Consider the following 21636-nt stretch of genomic DNA (forward strand, 5'->3'; position numbering starts at 1 on the left):
GAATACATCTTTGCGAATGTATCCAATATCTCATTTGTAGTCTTCTTAAACATAAGACCATGTGACTAATGCTTGGCTTCATGGAATGTACAAGCCAAGACATTACCATCATGTTCTCACTTTTCCTAGTGTCATCATAAGAGGATCGTTAGATGGCGGCTCCATCCTATTTGCAGTTGTGAAACCAAGCTTTCTCTTCCCGATGATATACATTTTATTGAATTGAGACCATCCAAGAGAGCTTTTACTGTCAAGCTTCACTGTAGTTATCACCAATGTTTTAAATATTGACGATATCGATCGATATATCCCACGATATATCTTGTCTCCCACTTGCGCGATACAAAATGCACAGTTAGTGCCGATATATCTCACATGTTCAATCTAGTTAGCATTTTCAAATTTTTATCCATTTTTTTGTTGAAATTATGTTAAATCGGTGTCAAATGGTTATAAATCCATTAGTTCTTCATGTTTTGCATGAAAAATCATGGAGTTGGAGCTTTGATTTTGATATCCATTGGATCTTCATGTTCTCCATGTTTTTTTTTTCTTCGAAATTTTCCTTCAACCAGCTATCAATTGAGACTAATTTCGAAGTATTTAGGAGTATTTGATGAAATTATATTTAGGAGTATTTGATGAAATTATCATTACATACACTCTAATTTCGAAATTTGAGTGTAGGTGGTCTGATTTGGGGAAAATTAGAAATTTCCTCAATTTCTTCCAAATTGCTTACAATGTTGCACTCCAAACATGAAATCAAGCATGTATGAGGGCTGATCTATTGATTTGTTAAATCCTTGTCAATTTTCAAAAAAATAAAAATATTTTTTAATTAAAAATCAATAAAAAATGATCAAATTATTATTTTTTTCTCAAAATTCTCCTTCAACCAGTTGTCAATTGCGACTAATTTTGAAGTATTAAGAAGTGTTTGATGAAATGATCATCACATACACTCTAAATGTTATGCATTCAATTTTAATATAGTTGCATTAGTTCAGTCAGAGTGCGCATAACTTAGAACCTTATACAAGGAAACCTATTATTTGCACTTCTTTTTTGAGATGTTATGATTTGAAAGTGTGTATTAAGGTCTTTTTTAACAATTCTTGAAGTTTCATTGAAAAATTCAACCATTTTCCCAATGTTTCCCCATGTTTCCCAAAAAGTGCAATAAATTACTCGTTACAAACGATATATCCCAAGGATGTGATATGTAATCAATGTTCGAAGTATCGGTATCGCTACAAGTTTCGCTGGCCAGGGATACGGAAACAATATCAATATCGGCGATAATATCGTTGATAACCGGAAATGCAAGGAAACATGGGAAAAACGGTGGAATTTTCTGTGAAACTTTAGGAAATGTTAAAATGTACATATTTGCATATATATATATATATATATATATATATATATATATATATATATATATATATATATATACATATATATATATATATGTAGATATTTGCATATATATATATATATATTTCTAAATATGCAAATATGTGTGTGTGTGTGTGTGTGTGTGTATATATATTAATATATATATATATATAAATTGCATAAAGAATGCATACATAACAAGTTCTGATTTAATGGGGCCTTAAAAGCATGTGTTGTTGTAAAAAATCAGTCTAACCATCCCATCTGTCCTATTTAACCATCCAACATTCCATCCAAACATTCATTGATATTGTACAATATCAACAACAAATGATATTTCATCAAGAAATCATCAACAATTGTAAAGGTAACAAAAGATTGTGGTCTCAATATCGCGTATATTGCGTTATCGATAATATCGAGATAGTATCAATATTATCAATGACAAATTGAACACTACATATAACCATGGGCCCATGAAAAAATTTTAAAAATATATATATTTTTTCTAATAAACAAAATTTTGATGATATTAATACGTTGGCGATTCTATTGAAATATCGTCAATACACTCATGATACAAGCATTACCTAAAATAAAGGTTTGGATCCACTAGAAATGTTGATGCATTGGCAATACAAGTGACACCTAAAATTTACATAGTTGAAAATATTGGCGATTACATTAGTGATATTGATACATTGACGATATTTAGCGATACATTGCTAATACCTAAAATTTCTAATACTACAAGTGTTATCGGTATCGCTGAGCTAGAGATAAAATAATATTGGAGATATTTCGATAATATCGGAGATAATTCGAACACTGTATGTAATGCAATATTGATATTTCAAACGCTAGTTGTCACCTATTGAGGATTACTCTAATTGTGCCCCATCGTTAATAAGCTTTTATGATCTCTGTCATGCTACTCTCTGCCATGATGCAATCAATACACAACTCAACAATCAATGATGAAGGCTTCAGATTAACATAAATCTGAAAATTTTACTAGAAAAAGTCTTCACATCAGTAGTGGAAGAAGGATAGGGGACTTGAAGGTCTCGTGGTGAAGCCGGAACCTTTAATAGCCTTTATTCCACAAAATCATGCTTGATTTGTGTTCGATTAGGGACTATTTGGTTGACTTTTAGCAAGCTAGTGGCAAATGATATTCTTACCAAGAATGGCATGTTACACCATCAAATGTGTCTCCAAAAGCCAAAAAGACTACATATTTGGGATCCTCACATTATTTAGAATTTTCAAAAAAAAAAAAATTGAATTTTGAGATTTTTCCCAAAAGAAAAAAAATGGTTGTTATAGGGCCATGCAACCGACATGGGCCCCATATTGGTTAGTATGGCCCATGTCATATTGACCAGCATGCAGGCCGATACACGGGATGATACCATTACCTTGAGTAGGACTTAAGACAAACCATGGAAACTACAGCAACATCGTAGCGCGATACTATACCGTCGCTGTAGTAGTACTATAGTATGTGGTGAGGAATCTTGTCGACGAGATTTGATTGAATGGAAGATGATTAAAAAAAGAAGGAAAAAGAGAAGAACTAAACACGAAAGAGGGATAAAGAGAAGGAATAGAGAATGGGAGGAAAAAGGGATCTAATCCCACTTTGGTATCATTGGAGGATTTACAAGAAAGAAGGTACAAAATGAAAGAGAATGAGAGTTAGGCTTTGGTGTTCCCCCTCTCCTCACTTTTATTAAGATTAATGAAAATACATTTGTTACTCCACCATGCCACTGAAAATACACACATGCACACACTTATTCAATAATTTCTCTACATCTGGCATGGACAAATCTTCTTAAATTTCAAGTTATCATAGGTTCTCACTGAAAACCTTTCCTTTTTCACATGAACCATTATAAGATCTCCTTTAGAAGTCTTCTCTTAACAATGCGCATTTGCTTCAAGTTGATATTTCACTCTATTCATGTACTCACAAGTCCCATGCAAACTCAACAAAGGCATTGCTGTTGCTGCTTACCTGATTTTGTACCACTAAAAGTGCCAAGTGAATTACTTGATCAGGTAACCTCCTATCAACTATCTCATAAGCCCATGTACATAATACGTGTTACCAAATTGTTACCAGCAAATTTGGCGTGAGGGGCTAAGTCCCCATCACATATAATATCACCCAAAATGCTCATTCATAGATTACCCTGGTTACAATTTACTGCCTTCCTTTGGCTGTGCGTCTGTGGATGGTAAGCACTTGAAATTCAAGCTTTGTTCCCACCCATCGTCATAATATCTGCCAAAAGTGATCCACAAACAGTATTAGGGTCTGATTTACTGTTCTTTCAGCAACCCAAACTATATGCATCACCCTCCTTAATGATGTTGCAATATGAGTGATGCCCGCTAGTTTTGGCATGGAATGGAGCGTGCATTTTCGGAGAATTCGTTGAGACAAACATTTTCCACTCACTGTCAAAAGGTAGCTCAACACAGCCATGGAAATGTCCAATTATGGTGCACTAGAATGAGAAACAGAGTGCAGAGACTAGTATTTTGAAGATATTTTTTTAATATTAACACGCATTGTATTGAGCAACTAATCTCTCCACATCTCTTTACATCTTTGAGATTTGCTAAAATTTGGTAGTATCTGTGATTATGCTTCCACTCATGCCAATGCTGAGTTCTGATTATAATGTTTTCACAGATCATCTTCCGGGATTTGAAAAGTTCAAACATTCTCCTAGATGAACGCTGGAATGCAAAGTTGTCAGACTTTGGGTTGGCTAGACAGGGACCAGCTGAAGGACTAACTCACGTCTCTACTGCGGTATGCCTTGGCACAATTTTCATTGTCCTGCCTCATCCACTATCTATTAGTACACTTGCAGTGTTATTTATCTTCTTCCTTTTGCAATGAAGCCTGTGCTAAAATGGTAGGCAGCCTATATTTAAAACATTGAGGTCTTGGCTTCAAGCCCAGCTTGCTTATATATAGTATCTGTAAAGCGCTAAAATGATTGCTCTGAATTTATCCTTCTGCACATTCTATAGAAAACCGGCGTAGGTTTTGAGAATTATTCAAAATCTGAAGGTTACATAATTTAACTTTGAATATTTGTTTCGCTTTACTTGCATCACCCACAATGCCTTCACTTTGCAAGAACAGTCCATAATTTTGTCACAGACCCACACATGTTCTGTACTTTCTTGTTATAGTGCTGATGTAATCTTAGCAGTAGTTGCTGAATTGTAACTCAAGTGGTTTCTAACTGTAGATGGGAATCTGGATGTGGCAAAAACAATTTCTGCAGTAAAATCTGCTGTTTTTATTGGTTGTCCACAGTATTATTATCCATAAAAGTATGCCATAATCTGAGTCAGCAAAATGGGGGCAAGAACAAGAATGCAGATAGGAGTGGTTGTGGAGATGTTATGGTTGAGATATGAAACCATTCCAACATTACAATCGAAGTGGAATTGTTGTCTTCTTGAGCATCAACGACTTAAACTTTGCTGGGGTGCATGATTCTGCATGTGGGGCTTATGATTCAACAATCTAGTATTATGGGCAATTCACTGATTCCTCAGTCCCCCAGATTGACAGCTAAGAAAGGCAACTGCTCCATTCAACACAATATAGGCTTAAGATCAGATGGTTAGAATATTCTCATATGGGAGGTTCTTTGAAGGTTAATGTCGGATACTTTTAGATGGTACACATGCAGATTTAAATTCACTATAAGATTTCTTTTGAAAATTTTTCTCTACGGAATTTGTGTTCATTCCCTTTTTTTGGCCTTTAATTCTGTTGAATGTGGATGTTGCTCCATATTTTTCTCAACTGTCCACTTGCTAGACACTGAGCAAAGGGTTAGGTTTGTTGTCACATGGAGATTTCTTGGGTGTGGTGTTTTTTATGGTGGAGCCCATCCAATCAGCAGCTTGGATTAACAAGGATCCCAAGGACAAATCGAAGACCCAATGATACTGTCAATATCATGAGGCCAAGGATTTAATGTTACTCTTCATTGAGTTTCCATGAAAGACAAATTGTATGATCCGTGACATACTGATGTAGGACGATTGAAATTAACATAGGATGCAAGATGTGAGATCAAATACACATCAATTTTAGCATTCAACATGTAAAACCAAATACATCCATGTAATAAATTCAGAAAATTCAGTTTTGTAACACAAAGGGCCTACGCTATCACATATGTAGTTCACAAAAATATAAAGTATTATGAGAGTAGCCCACTTTGAAGTAGGGACTTTCAATCTAGCGTGGGTAGTGTAACAACCATGTGAGAAAATAATGATGCCAATAAAATTAGGTTTGGAGAAAAAAAAAAAAAATCAGATTTTCGTTAGGGTTTTAGGGTTTAGGGATTGAGATTTGGTAGTTTTTTTGTGAATTAGTGATCTAAGGATTAGATAGGGTTTGGAGGCGAATCAAGGAGGAGAGGTACCAAAAGGGGCCCACACGTGGCAGCCCGTACGGACGCATTTGCATGCATGTGGGTCCACACGTGGATGGGTAGGGGAAAAGAGAAAGGAGGTGGATTGGTTTAGGTTTTGATGTGTTTAGAAGAGTTGTAAGGGAAGGAAAAGAAGAAAAAAGAGAAGTGGAGTACCTTATTGGAGAAGAGAAAGATGAAGAAAACACCTTGGAGGAATCTACCACCAAGTAAGCTTCTACCTTTCCACAATTCGATTAGAAGGGAAGGTTTCTCACAAACCCTAAAAGCAAAGAGGAAAAACACCGTTTCAACAGAAGAAAAGCCTTTTTTTTTTCTCATGCTCCAATTAGGGTTAGGACATTTGGGGCCCCTTTAATTCTTTAGAATATGGATCATACTCCATATTTTTCTTAGCTGTCCACTTGCTAGACACTGAGCAAAGGGTTAGGTTTGTTGTCACATGGAGATTACTTGGGTGTGGTGTATTTATGGTGGAGCCTATTTGATCAACAACTTGGATTAACAAGGATCTCGTGGACAAATTGAAGACCTAATGATACTGTCAATATCATAAGGCCTAGGATTTAATGTAAGTCTTCTTTGAGTTTCCATGAAAGACAAACTATATGATTCGCGACATCCTGATGTAGGATGATTGAAACTCACATAGGATGCAAGATATGAGTTCAAATATATATCAATTTCAGCATTCAACATGTAAAACCAAACACATCCACACAATAAATTCAGAAAATTCAGATTGTAATGCAATGGGCCCACACATGGCAGCCTGTACAGACGCACCTGCTTGCGTGCGGGTCCACACGTGGATGGGTAGGGGAAAAGTGAAAGGATGTGGATTGGTTTGGGTGTTGATGGGTCTACAAGAGTTGTAAGGGAAGGAAACGAAGAAAAAAGAGAAATGAGTACCTTGTTGGAGAGGAGAAAGAGGAATAAAATACATTGGAGGAATCCACCACCATATAAGCTTCTACCCATCTACAATTCGATTGGAAGGGAGGGTTTCTCACAAACCCTAAAAACAAAGAGGAAAAACACCATGTCAACAAAAGAGAGACTTTTTCTTTTCTGCCCCCCCACAATTTAAAACTTACAAATTTGCCACTCACTTAAGTGGCATGGCCCATCAGCCAAAATATGTAAAGTAAACAATTACCATCAATCTTAATTGTTAAATAAATCCTAAAAATAACAAAAAACATAAATAAAATATGATCAAGGTTCAAAGGGTGCATATCTGGAAGATTTGGTGGCCTGATGACCTGATCGACACCAAAAAAAAATATCTATAACTAAAACTCTCCTAAGCAACCCACAGGCATCATCCCTAAGTGGGGACTTCTAGATGCATGTCCAATGCATGCAGGGTCTTCAAAGTGGCTCGACGGGTCCCATCTGGAAGTCGTCTCCCATTGACAGAGAGCTACACTAATGTGGGTGGTCGCCTCCGTCACTGGTACACCCAAGTAGGTCCTCTGATGTCCTCATCAACTCTCCCTGGCTGAGAAGAATTCGCCACTGGCAAAATAAAGCCGTGGTAATGCTCGAGGAGGTCAGGATCAATACACTGGAACTGTCGCTGTAATTCCAGTGGTCTGATTTCGGCATGTTCTTCCATTTCACAAGGTATTTCTGATATCCTTCATGGTAGGTAGAGGCCGCTTGGTGGTCTAGAACATCCTTGATCTCTTCTTTCCGTCCTGGTAGTGATAGAAGAGAAGGTGCTTGGTGGGAAGTAGGGTTTGATAAAGGCCATGAGCTGGGGTCGAGGTCAGGGACACCGTCATCTGGGGTAGGAGAAAGGTCTGCGGGAGGGCTAGAAGATGGAGGTGTGGTCCGTCACAAGGCACAAGGTCCTCCATGTTGAATGTTGCGCTAATGCCCATGTTCGATGGAAGATCCACCGCATATGCATTAGGGCCAACTCTTGTCAAAATTTTATATGGACTTTCATTGAGGAGATGCAATTTCCTCACGGTTCCCTATGGGAATCGTTCGAGCTTAATACGAACTATGACGTAGTCACCCACCTGAAGCTCCTTAAACCTACGATGTGAATCTGCAGAGATTTTATAATGTTGATTACTAACATTAATGCGCCTCTTGATCTCACTATGCAAGTCATGAATATGCTGTGCAAATGCTTCTGTGGACTCAGATGGTCTATGTGAGACGGACATGGGTATGAGATCTATAGGCGTTTTAGACTTGTACCCAAATACTATTTCAAATTGTCTCATTCCTGTGGATCTATTGATTGAATTGTTGTATGCAAAGTCGGCTACGGGCAAAATCGCATCCCAGGTCTTAATATGGTTTCCCACCAGACATCGTAGCAGATTCCCTAAGCTTTGGTTGACAACTTCCATCTGACCATCAGTTTGAGCATGGTATGTCGAAGAGAATTGCAACTTGGTTCCCATCATGTGCCATAGATTTTTTTCAAAAATAACTCATAAACTGCACATCTCGATCTGACACAATAGTCTTCAACAAACCATGCAAACACAACTTCTCTGCCCAAAGGATATCTCAGCCATGTTAGTGGCATCCTATGTTTTAGAACATGGGAGGAAGTGAGTCATTTTCGAAAAATGGTCTACAACTACAAAAAATTGAATCGTTTTTTTTAATCATCTTGGGGAGCCTAAGCACAAAATCCATACTAATATCAACCCATGGGGTGTGGGAATTGGCAAAGGTGTATATAAACCGGTGTTCTGCTTCCTCTATTTTTCCAGTCGACAAGTCTTACATTGCCTTATAATGTTAGCCATGTCTCACTTGAGACTTGGCCAATAAAAACGCTCATCTACAAGGGCAATAGTCTTGTCACGCTCAAAATGACCAACTATCCTTCTAGCATGAAGCTCTCAGACAAGAAAGTCACGGAGGGACGTACGGGGTATACACAATCTATCGCCTCTAAATAAAAACTCACTGGCCAGAACAAACTCACTACTACCCCTAGACTAACCATCTAACATTGATGCGTACACTTCTCCAAAATCTGTGCAACTAGGATAATCTTCCTTTAATCGTTCGAACCTAATTACTTCGACGTTCATAGATTGGAGTAACGTAACCCTACGACTCAACGCATCAACATGTTTATTTTCAACCCCGACCTTGTGCTTCAACACGAAAGTGTATTCCTGAAGAAATTGTCACCCAGCTTGGTCATTTCATTCGCATTGCATATTTCATTACATCCTTAGCACATGGCATTTGGTTTACCACGACCTTGCATTACATAACCGATCTGCATTGCATACTCTGACATTGTACGACTCATGGACTTGTCAGTATTTTTGCTTACCCTGGTATCGTATGACTCATGAATTTGCTAGTACTTCTGGCATTGTATGATTTATGGACTTGCATCGCATATTTGGCTTACTATGTTTCCGCATTGTTCTGATATTGCATACTTGGCACTTATCTTACGCACACGCTTTCACCACCCAAGCTTTTTTTATAAGCTTGTGCACGATAGATGCGTGCAAGTGGCGTTAGGTCGTAGTAGCGTTGAGCTTGGAGCATGCAGATGTCTTTTGGAGCTTTGATTTTCGATATATGTATTTCCCTTTCAACACTATATTCAACTGTTTATATTAGTGGATATGTGATGATGGTGTTGTCTTTGTGATTTGGGTAAACTTGTGGTTATGCTTCTTACGAGATAAATGTACATTGGAAAACCCTCCTTGTAGGATCCCTGGATCAAAATCTAGCGTATGGGCGCTAGGAGTCGAGAATGGGGTACTACAGAGGCTGTCGGCATCGGATTCAATGATCGGGAATCTTGTGAGCCCAATTCCCGAGTTTGGGGCGTGACATCTGCCCTATTTTTCAGCTCAAGCCTTAAGACAAGCTTGAAAAATGGATGGACGGTTTGGATATAACACATACTTCATGATGTGACCCATAGAACTTGCTGACGTCAATACACCAACTACATAGGTGTGTGGTACACCAGCCGATCCACTTCCGTCCTGATTGGACGCGGATTTCCCGCGAAGGGCGCGGATTAGCTATTGACAGGTTGATTAGCGAGAATCGCTACTAAAGTAATGTCACCAAGTTATGTGAGATCCACCATGATGTATGTGTTGTATCCACACCGTCCATCCATTTGGTGATATAAATTTAGGGTATGAGCCAAATAACGAGTCAGATCCAAAGCTCGAGTGGACCCCACACAGAAAACAGTGGAGAGAGTGTCGTCCGCTGTTAAAAATTTCTAAGGGCCACAAAAGTTTTCGATCAAGCTGAAATTTGTGTTTTACCTTCTTTCATGTCTGTCTTAACTTATGAACACGTTGGATCTCAGATAAACATCATAGTAGACCTTGGGAAGGTTTCAACGGTGGATGTCACTCTTCCCACTGTTTTCTGTGGTGGGTCCACTCCAAATTTGGATCGGACTCATTCTTGTCTCAAGCCTTAAAATGATATCTCCAAATGGATGGATGGTGTGGATACAACACATACATCATGGTGGGTCCCACAGAACTTGGTGACATCACTTTAGTAGCGAGTCTCGCTACTCAACCTGTCAGTATCTAATCCGCCTCCAGTCCGTCCATCCATTTTTCGAGCTCATTTTAGGACATGCGACCAAAAATAAGATGTATCCAAAACTTAAATGGGCCACACGATAGGAAATAGTGGAGATTTTGTGACCACCGTTGAAACATTTATATCGCCACAAAAGTTTTGTATCGGTTTAAGTTCACGATGTTTTCACTTCATCTCAGTCAAAATGACCTTATAAACAGTTTGGATGGAATATAAACATCAAGGTGGAGTCTAGGAAGGTTTTAACGAAAGGCATTCCTTTCCCCATTGTTTCATCTTGTATGGCCTTCTTGAGTTTTGGATACTCCTCATTTTGGTCAAATGTCTTAAAATGAACTCGAAAAATGGATGGATGTGTTGAATTTCTCACAAACAGCACAGTGGGCCCCACCCAAAATCCTTGTGCTGGAACTTTATGCAAAAGGCTTTTGTTAGGACACGGATTTCATGCTAAAGGCTTTCGCAAGAAGTTCATACGCTGGAAACTTAGGTGGGGCCCATCGTGATGTTTTTGAGAAATCTATCCCGTTCATCCATTTTTTATCTCATTTTAGGACTTGAAACCAAAAATGAGCAGGATGAAAGACTCAAGCGGGCTGAACTAAAGGAAAAGGAGGGCAGGGAATTTTCTACCGTTAAACCCCCCTGGGGTCGACGGTGATGTTTACATGCCATCCATACCGTTCGTAACTTCATTACCATTGAGATGAACTAAAAACACAAATATTAGCATGATTCAACCCCAGGAATATTTCAATTGTGTGTTCAATCCTTGCGTTTTTCACCCACTTGAGTATTGGATCCTGCTCATTTTTGGCTTCATATTCTAAAATGATCTCACAATACAGATGGACGGATTGGATTTCTAAAAAAAATCACGCTGGGCCCCACCTAGGTTTCCAGCGCAGGAACTTCCTGCAAAAGGCTTTCGCAGGAAATTCGCGTCCCTTTTGTTAGGAAATCTGCGTCCGTCCATATGCCGGATTTATCGCTAAAGCCTCTTGCAGAATTCCTTGGAAACGTAGGTGGGGCCCACCTTCATGTTTGTGAGGCCCCACCTTCATGTTTGTGAGAAATCCACCTTGCCCATCGGTTTTGTGAGTTTATTTTAGGACATGGTGCCGAAAATTGAGGTGGATCCAATAATCAAATGGGCCCAAAACATGAGGATTGAATGTCCTGATTGGAAATATTTGTGGGGCAACATAAGGAATTTATCTGTTTTTTATGAATAATGATATTTTAATTCTCTTAATTACTTTATTTGAATTAAATAGAATAATTTTATTTTCATTTAATAAAAAATAATTTCTTTATAATGTAAAACATTTCCAAACAGGAGATGGGGGTAAATGTGTTAAATTAACGTATTTCAGACATTTCAGATGTTTGTTAACAAACACATCGTTTCATATTCGGTACTTAATTTCCAGACTTCCACCATAATTACCAAACAAGTTTTTTGACTTTAGATTTCAGATTCAAGCTTTAGACTTCAGATTTAACAAACGGGGCCTAAGTAGCCCACATGCATCATCCCTAAGCGGGGTCTTCCCGATGCACGTCCAATTCATTTAGGGTCTTCAAAGTGGCCCAGTGGGCCCCATCTGGAACTCGTCTCCCATCCACAAAGAGAGCTGCGCCGATGTGGGCGGTCGCCTCTGTCTTTGGTAGATCCGAGTAGGTCCTCTGATGTCTCCGTCACATCCACAAATTAGTTTGTACAAGTTGGATACATGATTCAAGGATCAACAACTTTTTCGAGAAATGATGATAAGTTTGTTCAAAGAAAAGCGTGCTAGTGGGAAGGAATTCCTACTACAAGAGATGATCAGCCTACACCCTCAGCCAATGAATTGGCTATGGAGTTAATCTCTCTACTAACATGAGAAACGAGAATCGAGATGTATGGCCTAGAGGCAAGGGATCTAATTGTGTTGAAAATAAAGCCAGGTTAACAGTAGGAACCTCTTTTTTCTCCCACTTAATTCCATTGGGTGAATCACCTTTTACAATTACTTACTCTTCGAACTTATTACTGAAGACATGAAGAAAAGGGACCAAAATGCACCTAACGCGTAGCCAGCTTCCATATTTGACTTGACAATTGTAGTCCATGATGTACGATATGGGCACTGTTCTCTATCTGACTTGTACGATGCATTATATGAATTGTATTATTCAGTTTGTATTGCATGGGTGCATGATTTGGATGGTAGACCAAAATCACTTTTGAGACTGAATCGTAAGATTTGCATCTGAACCCGTACGATTCAAATTGTGAATTGTATGATTTGGTCGAATTGCACAATTCAATAACTCACTGAAAAATTGGTGAACTTTTCAAAATATTTTTTTTAAAACTTTTTATTTTTGATTTTTTTTAACCCTTTTGCTTTTACAAGATATGCAAGCCTCTCCTATTAGAATAAGCCCTCTTTTTAATGAGAGGGAGAAGCAATTTACAGTTTTTTTAGCTTAAAACCTAGAACAAATAATTCAAAATAGCTTTTTTGTTGTTCAAAGGATTCAAACACTAGTTTCTCCATCGAGATTTTGCATCCAAATTAGGTACAAAATACATAAAATAGTAATAGATTCTTGTCTCTTTTAATCTGTCTTTTTAAGGTAAATATGTTGAAAGAAACTTAATATTTTGTCTGTTTCTTTCTTGTTCTTCTTCTTTTTCTTTACTTTCAAATTCTTTTATATCTTGTAGATTCATATGCTATTTATAGGGTAATAATTGTCCTTTTCCTAATATTTGTCCTTTGTCTTCTATTTTTTCTTTACCTTAGGATTGTCTTGATTGTTTCAGATGGTGAAGATGTTTAAGGCTAAAGATAATGATCCTACAGGGGATTATTGATCCAAACTTAACTAGATGAAAATACTGACCTTCATCCTCAAATGCAATTTTTTATGGGAAGAGCGATTAAGATGAGTTTTGAATGAAACATTACCTCACTTGAACAAAAAAGAATGTAGCAGCGTCTTCTCAAGTTGGTGATCACGTTACAAAGAAGTTCAAGAATTTGTTGGGCACAAATTTTAGTGACAAGCAACAACAACAAGAGGGTATGATGTTGGAAGAGTTCAAATCATACAAGATGTGGAATAATTGGATGATAGAGGAAAAAGGAAGAGAATTATGGATGATTTTGTCTGGAGTCTAGGGGAAAAGGAAAGTAAAAGCCACTTTAAATGAAATTTGGAAAAAGAGATAGGAATAATGTGTCTTTCCATTACTCTCTTCCTTTATGCAAATGCTCTTACCGTTCAATCTTGTGAAAGCCCCTTTCTTTGCATCGATGCTATAAGCCATTGCCACTTTCGGAATGTGGTTAAAGCTTTCAAATTATCATGAAGTGAGAAACAAGTTTTCAAAGATGAAGGTTGATGACATAGTTGTCAACTGAGGTGTACAAGAAAGAATGGGCAACAATAGGGTGTACATATAGAGAATGCTAGTGTATTGTATTTATTGTGTGTCATTTTAGTGTAAGTGCATGTGCACACTTCCCTATTCCCCTGCAGTGTACTATATGCTTTTTCATAATAAAATATTATGTGTTAGGGCATGCAAGCCTAACACATCATCTCTCCCAAACTCTCCTCCTTCTCTCTCAATATTCTCATCTCTTCTTCACATTATCCTCATCAAATCTTTTTCTACTTGGTATCAGAGCAAGTTCAAGGCATTCTGCATCCAACAGGTTGAGAGGCGACACGTCACCTTGCTGACGTCAGCAGCCGTACGGCTGACGTCAGCGTTGTACGGACGCATGGGCTCTGTTTGAGCTAAAAGTTTAGGGGTTTGATAGATCTTGATTTTAGAAGATTTGTCATGATTTTTTCAGAATTTATTGGACCTCATTTCATGGTATTTTGGGCGAAATAGAGAAATTCGAAAATCGGTTCCAGATTCCGTTTTTCTTCGATCTACCTCAAATCGGTAAGCTTTTCTTTGTTTCTTTGCTCAAGATGGACCGAAATCTTCCTCCCAAGCTATCCATGGTGGATTTTTTTTACTTAAGATCAATGTTTGAGAGGTTTTTAACCTCAAATGGGCGTGCGGCTGGGCCGTTTTTCACTCGGTCAGGCCCTATTTGACTGCGTTTCATGGTATTTTGGATGATTGATATTTGTTTGAGGTTTATCTCTTGTTATGTTGAAGGATTGAGTGAGATAGAGTTGTTTGAATCAATCTTTCTTGGCATAGGGGGTCTCTTGGCATAGGTTTATTTCTCTTGGACTCTATTATGGCTGACAAAGGGCCCTCATCTCTTGGCATAGGGTCTCTTGAATCTAACCCCTTGCAGATTACCTCCATTAAGTTGAATGGTGACAACTATCTTCAATGGGCACAATCTGTAAAAGTATTTTTAGGAGCCCGTGACAAGTTGTCGTATATTTTGGATGATTCCCCAAGCTCTACAGATGTTACCTACAAGTCTTGGACAAAGGAGAATTATCAAGTTATTGCATGGTTGTTGAATAGCATGGATTCCTCGATTAGCCACTCAGTGATGTTTTTATCCTCGGCTAAAGGCATTTGGGATATGCTTCATGATATGTTCTCGGAATCTCAGAATTTTTCACGGGTATTCCAGCTTATTCAAGAAATTGGTCGGTTTCAACAAAACTCCAGATCCTTAAAAGACTACTATTCGATGCTTCGGGGTATGTGGGATGAGTTGGATATGTATCAGCCTCTTCCTTCCAAATGTAAAGAGGATCATGAACATGCTCATAAGCAACGGGATGATACTCGTATCATGCAGTTCCTCGCTAGGTTGAGTTCTGATTATCTTCACGTTTGCGATCAGGTTGTTATGCAGGATCCTCTTCCCCTATTGACGACAGTCTATGCCATGTGTCAGCGTGCTATGATCTCTACTCTTCCTTCTCATTCATTTGTGCCACCCGAGCGTTCGGCACATCTTGTTGGCGATCAGTCCTCCCTTGGTCTTCGGGTACCATCCTTGAGCTCAGGGCGCATTTCTGGTTTTGGTGGTCGTGGTAGAGGCCGCGATCTAGATCGCAGTCGCGGCGGCCGTAGTCTTCGTGGTCGTGGTGGACGTGGACGAGGACGTCATGGTTCCCGCATTTGTTCACATTGCGGTGGAACTAATCACACTATTGATTATTGCTGGCAGCTACATGGTCGTCCTACGTATGCCGCTGCTTCTGTTGCTTGAGACGGTCTTCCACCCCGACAGTTGAGCAGTCTACTTCAGGGGAGTCTCTTATTATTTCTCGGGCGGCATATGATGCCCTTATGCGGCTTCACATTCGGGATATTCCTGAGCCTTCTCACGCAGCTTCGGCCCAGTCAGGTACCGCCCTTCTTGCGTCATCCTCTCATACTTCCTAGGTCATTGACTCTGGAGCTTCCTCCCATATGACTGGTAAGTTGCAATTCTTTTCTTCTTATTCTTCTTCTTCTCCCACTCAGTATGTCACAGTCGCAGATGGAACCCAATCTCCCATCTCTGGGATTGGTTCCATCCCTCTCTTCTTCCTTGTCTTTGTCCTCCGTATTGCATGTGCCTCGTTTTCCATTAAACTTATTGTCTGTTAGCTCTCTTACTAAATCACTCAATTGTTCCATCACCTTCTTTCCTTCTTATTGTTTGTTTCAGGACCTACAGACGAAGAGAGTGATTGGTGGGGGGCATGAGCGAGGAGGCATTTATCTTCTCGATGATACACCTGTTGCCGCTTCTAGTACCCTTTCTCTAGATCAAGAGTCCATGACTCGGTGGCATTGCCGCTTAGGCCACCCATCCATTGCTAGATTGAGACTTTTATTTCCCTCCTTACCTGTCACTAAACCATTATGCTGTGATATTTGTGAATTATCTAAACATTATCGTGCTACGTTTCCTCCTAGCTCTTCTGGGAGGAAATCTCAACCTTTTCTTCTAGTTCACTCGGATGTCTGGGGACCAGCTCTGATTACCTCGACTTTTGGATTTAGATATTTTGTTACCTTTATTGATGATTATTCACGCATGACTTGGATTTATCTTTTGAAATCTAAAAGTGAAGTGTTTGATGCGTTTAAAGTGTTTTATCATGAAGTGTGCACTCAATTTCATTGTTCCATCAAATCCCTCCATTCTGATAATGGGGGAGAATACATGTCTACTGCCTTTCTGTCCTTCTTGCAGGAACGTGGTATTTTATCTAGGACATCATGTGCTCACACTCAACAAAATGGTATTGCAGAACGAAAGAATCGTCATCTTCTTGAAGTTGCTCGCACGCTTCTACTTGGTATGCATCTACCCAAACATTTTTGGGGTGATGCTCTTTTAACTGCTACTTTTCTTATTAATCGTATACCCTCACGTATTCTGTCTTATAAATCTTCATTTACTATTTTGTATCTTCATGATAATCCATTTCCTCTACCACCTAAAGTTTTTGGTTGTACATGCTTTGTTCAAATTTTGGATGGGAGTAATGATAAACTTAGTCCCAGGGCGATTAAATGTGTCTTTATAGGGTATACTCGGAGTCAGAAAGGTTATAAATGCTTTGACCCATTGACTCGCAAGAAATGTCTCTGCCGATGTTACATTCTTTGAAGATCTTTCTTTTTTCTCCTCTCCAGGCCGATCCCTCTGTGATCCTTTTGCGCGTCAGGGGGAGTATAACTCTTATCCTCTTTCCACTAGTGATCATCGAAAAACTCCTCTCCCCTCTATTCAGCATCCTGTTGGTGATATGGGTGAGCCTAAGCCTCTGCGGGTGTATCAGCGTCGAGATAAATCTTCACAAGCTCAGTCATCTACCCTTCCGCTTACTTTGGATGTTGGTTCAGGTGACTCTCCTAACTCGAGTTTAGATCTTCCCATTGCCTTGCGCAAAAGGGTCATGATCTTGTACTCAACACCCCATTAGTAATTTCGTTTCATATGATCATCTTTCACCGTCTTTTCAGTCGTTTGCAGCTTCCCTTTCATCACAGACTATTCCTAGATCTCTCTCACATGCTCTTCAGAGTCCTGATTGGACAAAGGCGATGATGGAAGAAATGTCTGCTCTTGAGAAGAATCATACCTGAGATCTTGTGCTACTTCCTGTAGGCCATAAGCCTGTTGGCTGTCGATGGGTTTATACAATCAAGTTTCTTCCAGATGGCTCAATTGATTGCTATAAAGCCCGTCTTGTTGCTAAAGGTTACACCCAGACTCATGGTGTGGATTACTTCGAGACATTTTCTCCAGTGGCTAAGCTTAATTCAATTCGTGTTGTGCTCTCCTTGGCCGTTAATTTATCATGGTCCTTGTTTCAGCTTGATGTTAAGAATGCATTTCTCCATGGGGATCTTACAGAGGAAGTTTACATGCATCAACTTCCTGGCTTTGTTGCTTCTCACAACCCTGCACTTGTATGTCGGTTGAAGAAGGCTCTTTATGGACTCAAACAATCTCCACGTGCATGGTTCGAAAAATTTAGTCAGGCTCTCTTGGAGTTTGGCTTTGTTCGTAGTCATGCTGATCATTCTCTCTTTATATGTCGTCGATCGACGGACATCATGGTTCTCATTGTCTATGTGGATGATATTGTTTTATCCGGTAGTGATTCTACTGGAATGAAGGAGGTCAAAGATTTTTTGAAGACCAAGTTTGAAATCAAGGATCTTGGTCCTCTTCGCTACTTCCTCGGAATTGAAGTTGCTCGCTCATCATCCAAATTGGTCTGTCACAACAAAAATATGCGCTCGATCTTCTCATGGAGACCGGCATGTTAAGGTGTAAGCCTGCTACCACTCCCATGGATACTTCACAGAAGCTTCGACCAGATGATGGTCCTCTCCTTACTGATCCCGAGATGTATCGACGACTTGTAGGCCGGCTTATTTACCTGACTATTACTCGCCCAGATCTCTCATTTGCAGTGAGGGTTGTTAGCCAATTCATGCAAGCTCCCTGTACTTCTCATCTCATGGCTGTCTACCGCATACTTCGGTATTTAAAATTAGCCCCGGGTCTTGGCCTCTACTTTCAGTTGCATGGTCATCTTCATCTTTCTGGCTATTCCGATGCTGATTGTGTAGGTAGTACTTTTGATCGCCGCTCTACATCCGGCTTCTGTACCTTCCTATGTGGCAATCTTATAACCTGGAAGAGCAAAAAGCAGCCAGTTGTTGTCCGGTCCTCGGCTGAAGCTGAATATCGTGCTATGGCTCATGCGACATGTGAACTTGTGTGGCTTCGCAATCTTCTTGAAGAACTTGGCTATCCTCCTTCGGGTCCTATTCCTCTTCACTATGACAATCAAGCGGCCATCCATATTGCTCGTAACCTAGTTTTCCACGAGCGAACCAAGCATATTGAGGTTGACTGTCACTTTATTCAGGAGAAAGTCGCTTCTAAGGAAATTGTCACTTCTTTTGTTCGATCTGAGGATCAACTTGCTGATGTTCTTACAAAATCCTGGAGTCGAGATGCTCTTCATCGTATTCGTGACAAGTTGGGCATGATCAACATCTATGCTCAAACTTGAGGGGGAGTATAGAGAATGCTAGTGTATTGTATTTATTGTGTGTCCTTTTAGTGTAAGTGCATGTGCACACTTCCCTATTCCCCTGCAGTGTACTATATGCTTTTTCATAATAAAATATTATGTGTTAGGGCATGCAAGCCTAACACATCATCTCTCCCAAACTCTCCTCCTCCTCTCTGAATATTCTCATCTCTTCTTCACATTATCCTCATCAAATCCTCATCAAATCTTTTTCTACTGTACAATCATGTTGGGCGGGTAGACTGATGGAGCGAACTGGTCTATTACCAACTTTTTAGTTAAAAGTCCGAGTGGCATGGTATTTTTGAAAATGTTTATACATTCCACATTCCAAGAATGCAGGCAATTTGGTGGCATTGCTCAAATCTGTCATTCATGAGGTTAGGGAGGAGAACCTGGTACATGTTATTATGGACAGCGCATCCACATATATCAAAGCATTTCAAATGTTGGAGGAGAAAAGTTATTTTGATCACTGTAAAAAAATAAAAATAAAATAAAATAAAATAAATAGAAGGAGAAGAAGAGGAGAGAGTGAACTTGTGAAGTAGAATGGGGATTAGAGAACTTGATTTTCCCCTCTCCATAATGACAATTCATATATAATTAAGAATTGTTACAAACATAAGCTTCCTTGGAAACAAAGATAAGCTTCCTTGGATAAACCGATAAAATTTGAGGACTCTTCTGGTGGCTGTAAAGCAGCTTCCAATGGGCGAGAAGATCTCCTATAGCTATAAGTGCACACAAGACTCTTTATCATCGAGAAATTGCAAGTTCACGCGGAGATGATGGCAAAGGTAAGGGCTATAATCGTATAAATCTACAAGCATTGTTGGGTTTTGAATTTGATGCAAAATCATATGAAAGCTGAGTTAAGTAGGTGAACTGTGACACGATTTGCTACATGTTATTTAACATTGAAGGGCATACATCAGTAAAAGATTGGTTTGAAAGTTGATGTTTACCTCACAGGCATGGGAAAATTTATTTTTCCAAGTCCCCAAAGCGAAAGTATGAGCATGGCATTAGTCTTAACAGATGCAGACCACAGGATAGTATAGTCTTGAAGACTACGATCTCATTTGTTAATTTACCTTAGTTGATTCAGATGAGAGGTCGACTATAGGATACATTGATGAGGTGATGGATTGGATGAAAGAAACCATTCAAAGAATTTAGGAAAAGTTAAAAAGTGGTGTTCGGCAATTTGGAACATATTCAACGAGCAATGGAATATTTAGCTTCATAGGCTCTTACATGCAATGATCTACTTTTTAAATCCAATGTTTCAATATCAAGAGAACTTCCATGCGTAAATGGAAATAAAAATGGGTCTACATGATTGTATTAAAAGAATAGTCTCAGATTCGAGGAAAATGGTCATTGTTGATGAACAAATGGACTAGTTTAAGAGGGCTATTAGTTTATTTGGAAGAGATACTATAAAGTCAACAAGAAAGATGAATCAACTGGGTAACTTATGAATTATTTATTTGGTAATTGTTAATTGTTACCTAGATGTCTATTTGATTTTCAAGTTACTGTTTTATATATATATATATATATATATATATATATATGGTGAGAGAGTTGCGGAGATGAGTGTCCAAGATTGCATAAGCTTGGAATTCATGCTTTTGGTCTAACTTGAAGTGCTATTGGTGATGAGTGCAATTGGAGCACTTTTGAGCAGGTGAAAATAACGCATCTCATGAATCTCATTGTTTATACACTTAATTATATAATTTTATTTAATTATGAAAATAATTGTTTATGCAGTTATATTAGAAAAAGAGAAATAGACTTGAGTAAAAGAGATTGAATTCCCTTATGTTTGTAAAATTCAATCTTCAACTTGTAGTGCATCATGCAAGGAGAGAAAAATCAAGGGATTGATTCGGTTTGCTTATCGGATATGGAGTCAGACGATGAGTGGATCATTGAAAAGAGAATTGTGGCCTTCCTACAGATAACACCTGGATAGATATGGGTGAAGGCTTTGTCGAGGCAGCAGAAGTGATGAAAGTGTAGGATCTAACACATGACGAGATGAGTGACGTGGTATGATTTAAATTTATCGCATGTTGTAGACTTGTACTGATTAGTGTGAGTTATGTTAAATTATAAGTATAAACTATTGCTTAAGTTCTAGAAAACTCTAAATTAGAAGTAAAAGCAAAGGGAAAAGAAAAAGTGAGAGAAGTGGAGGTCGAAGAATTTGTTTCAACATCAAAATTTGAAGAAGAAGAAGATGCCAACATTGAGATTAATGTTAGTTCTGATGAGGATGATGACACTCTATAGATGGCGAGAGCGAGGGCCAAGATGATGATTCATAGATGTTGAGGGCTGAGTTGAATATTCTTTGGCATTTTGTTTTCTTTTTGAATTATAAAGACGAATACATGTAAATGGGCAAAAGGTTTTTCATTTTGAATTATACAAATGAATACATGTACATGGGCAAAGGTTCCAACTTGATTATGACATAATGACACATTTATACACCTAAAGATACTTACAGTTGACCACATGATAATATTATGATTGGTATTTTTTTTTATGCATATTCATGACAAAATGGATTCTTGATGTGTTTTTTTATTTTTCTGATTTATTTACAATT

At 38.7% G+C, this 21636-nt stretch overlaps 1 protein-coding gene across 2 annotated transcripts in view; it reads left to right on the forward strand.

Annotated features, from left to right (window-relative positions):
* LOC131225100 (serine/threonine-protein kinase PCRK1-like) overlaps nt 1-21636 on the forward strand; it is a 66791-nt gene that overhangs the window by 42666 nt on the left and 2489 nt on the right. For both annotated transcript variants that reach the window (XM_058220525.1, XM_058220526.1), the window contains exon 4: nt 4106-4228. In XM_058220525.1, the coding sequence (XP_058076508.1) occupies nt 4106-4228 (123 nt within the window). The remainder of the gene's footprint in view (nt 1-4105; nt 4229-21636) is intronic.

Source organism: Magnolia sinica, chromosome 14 (assembly GCF_029962835.1).
Source record: "Magnolia sinica isolate HGM2019 chromosome 14, MsV1, whole genome shotgun sequence".
NCBI classification, from domain to species: domain Eukaryota; kingdom Viridiplantae; phylum Streptophyta; class Magnoliopsida; order Magnoliales; family Magnoliaceae; genus Magnolia; species Magnolia sinica.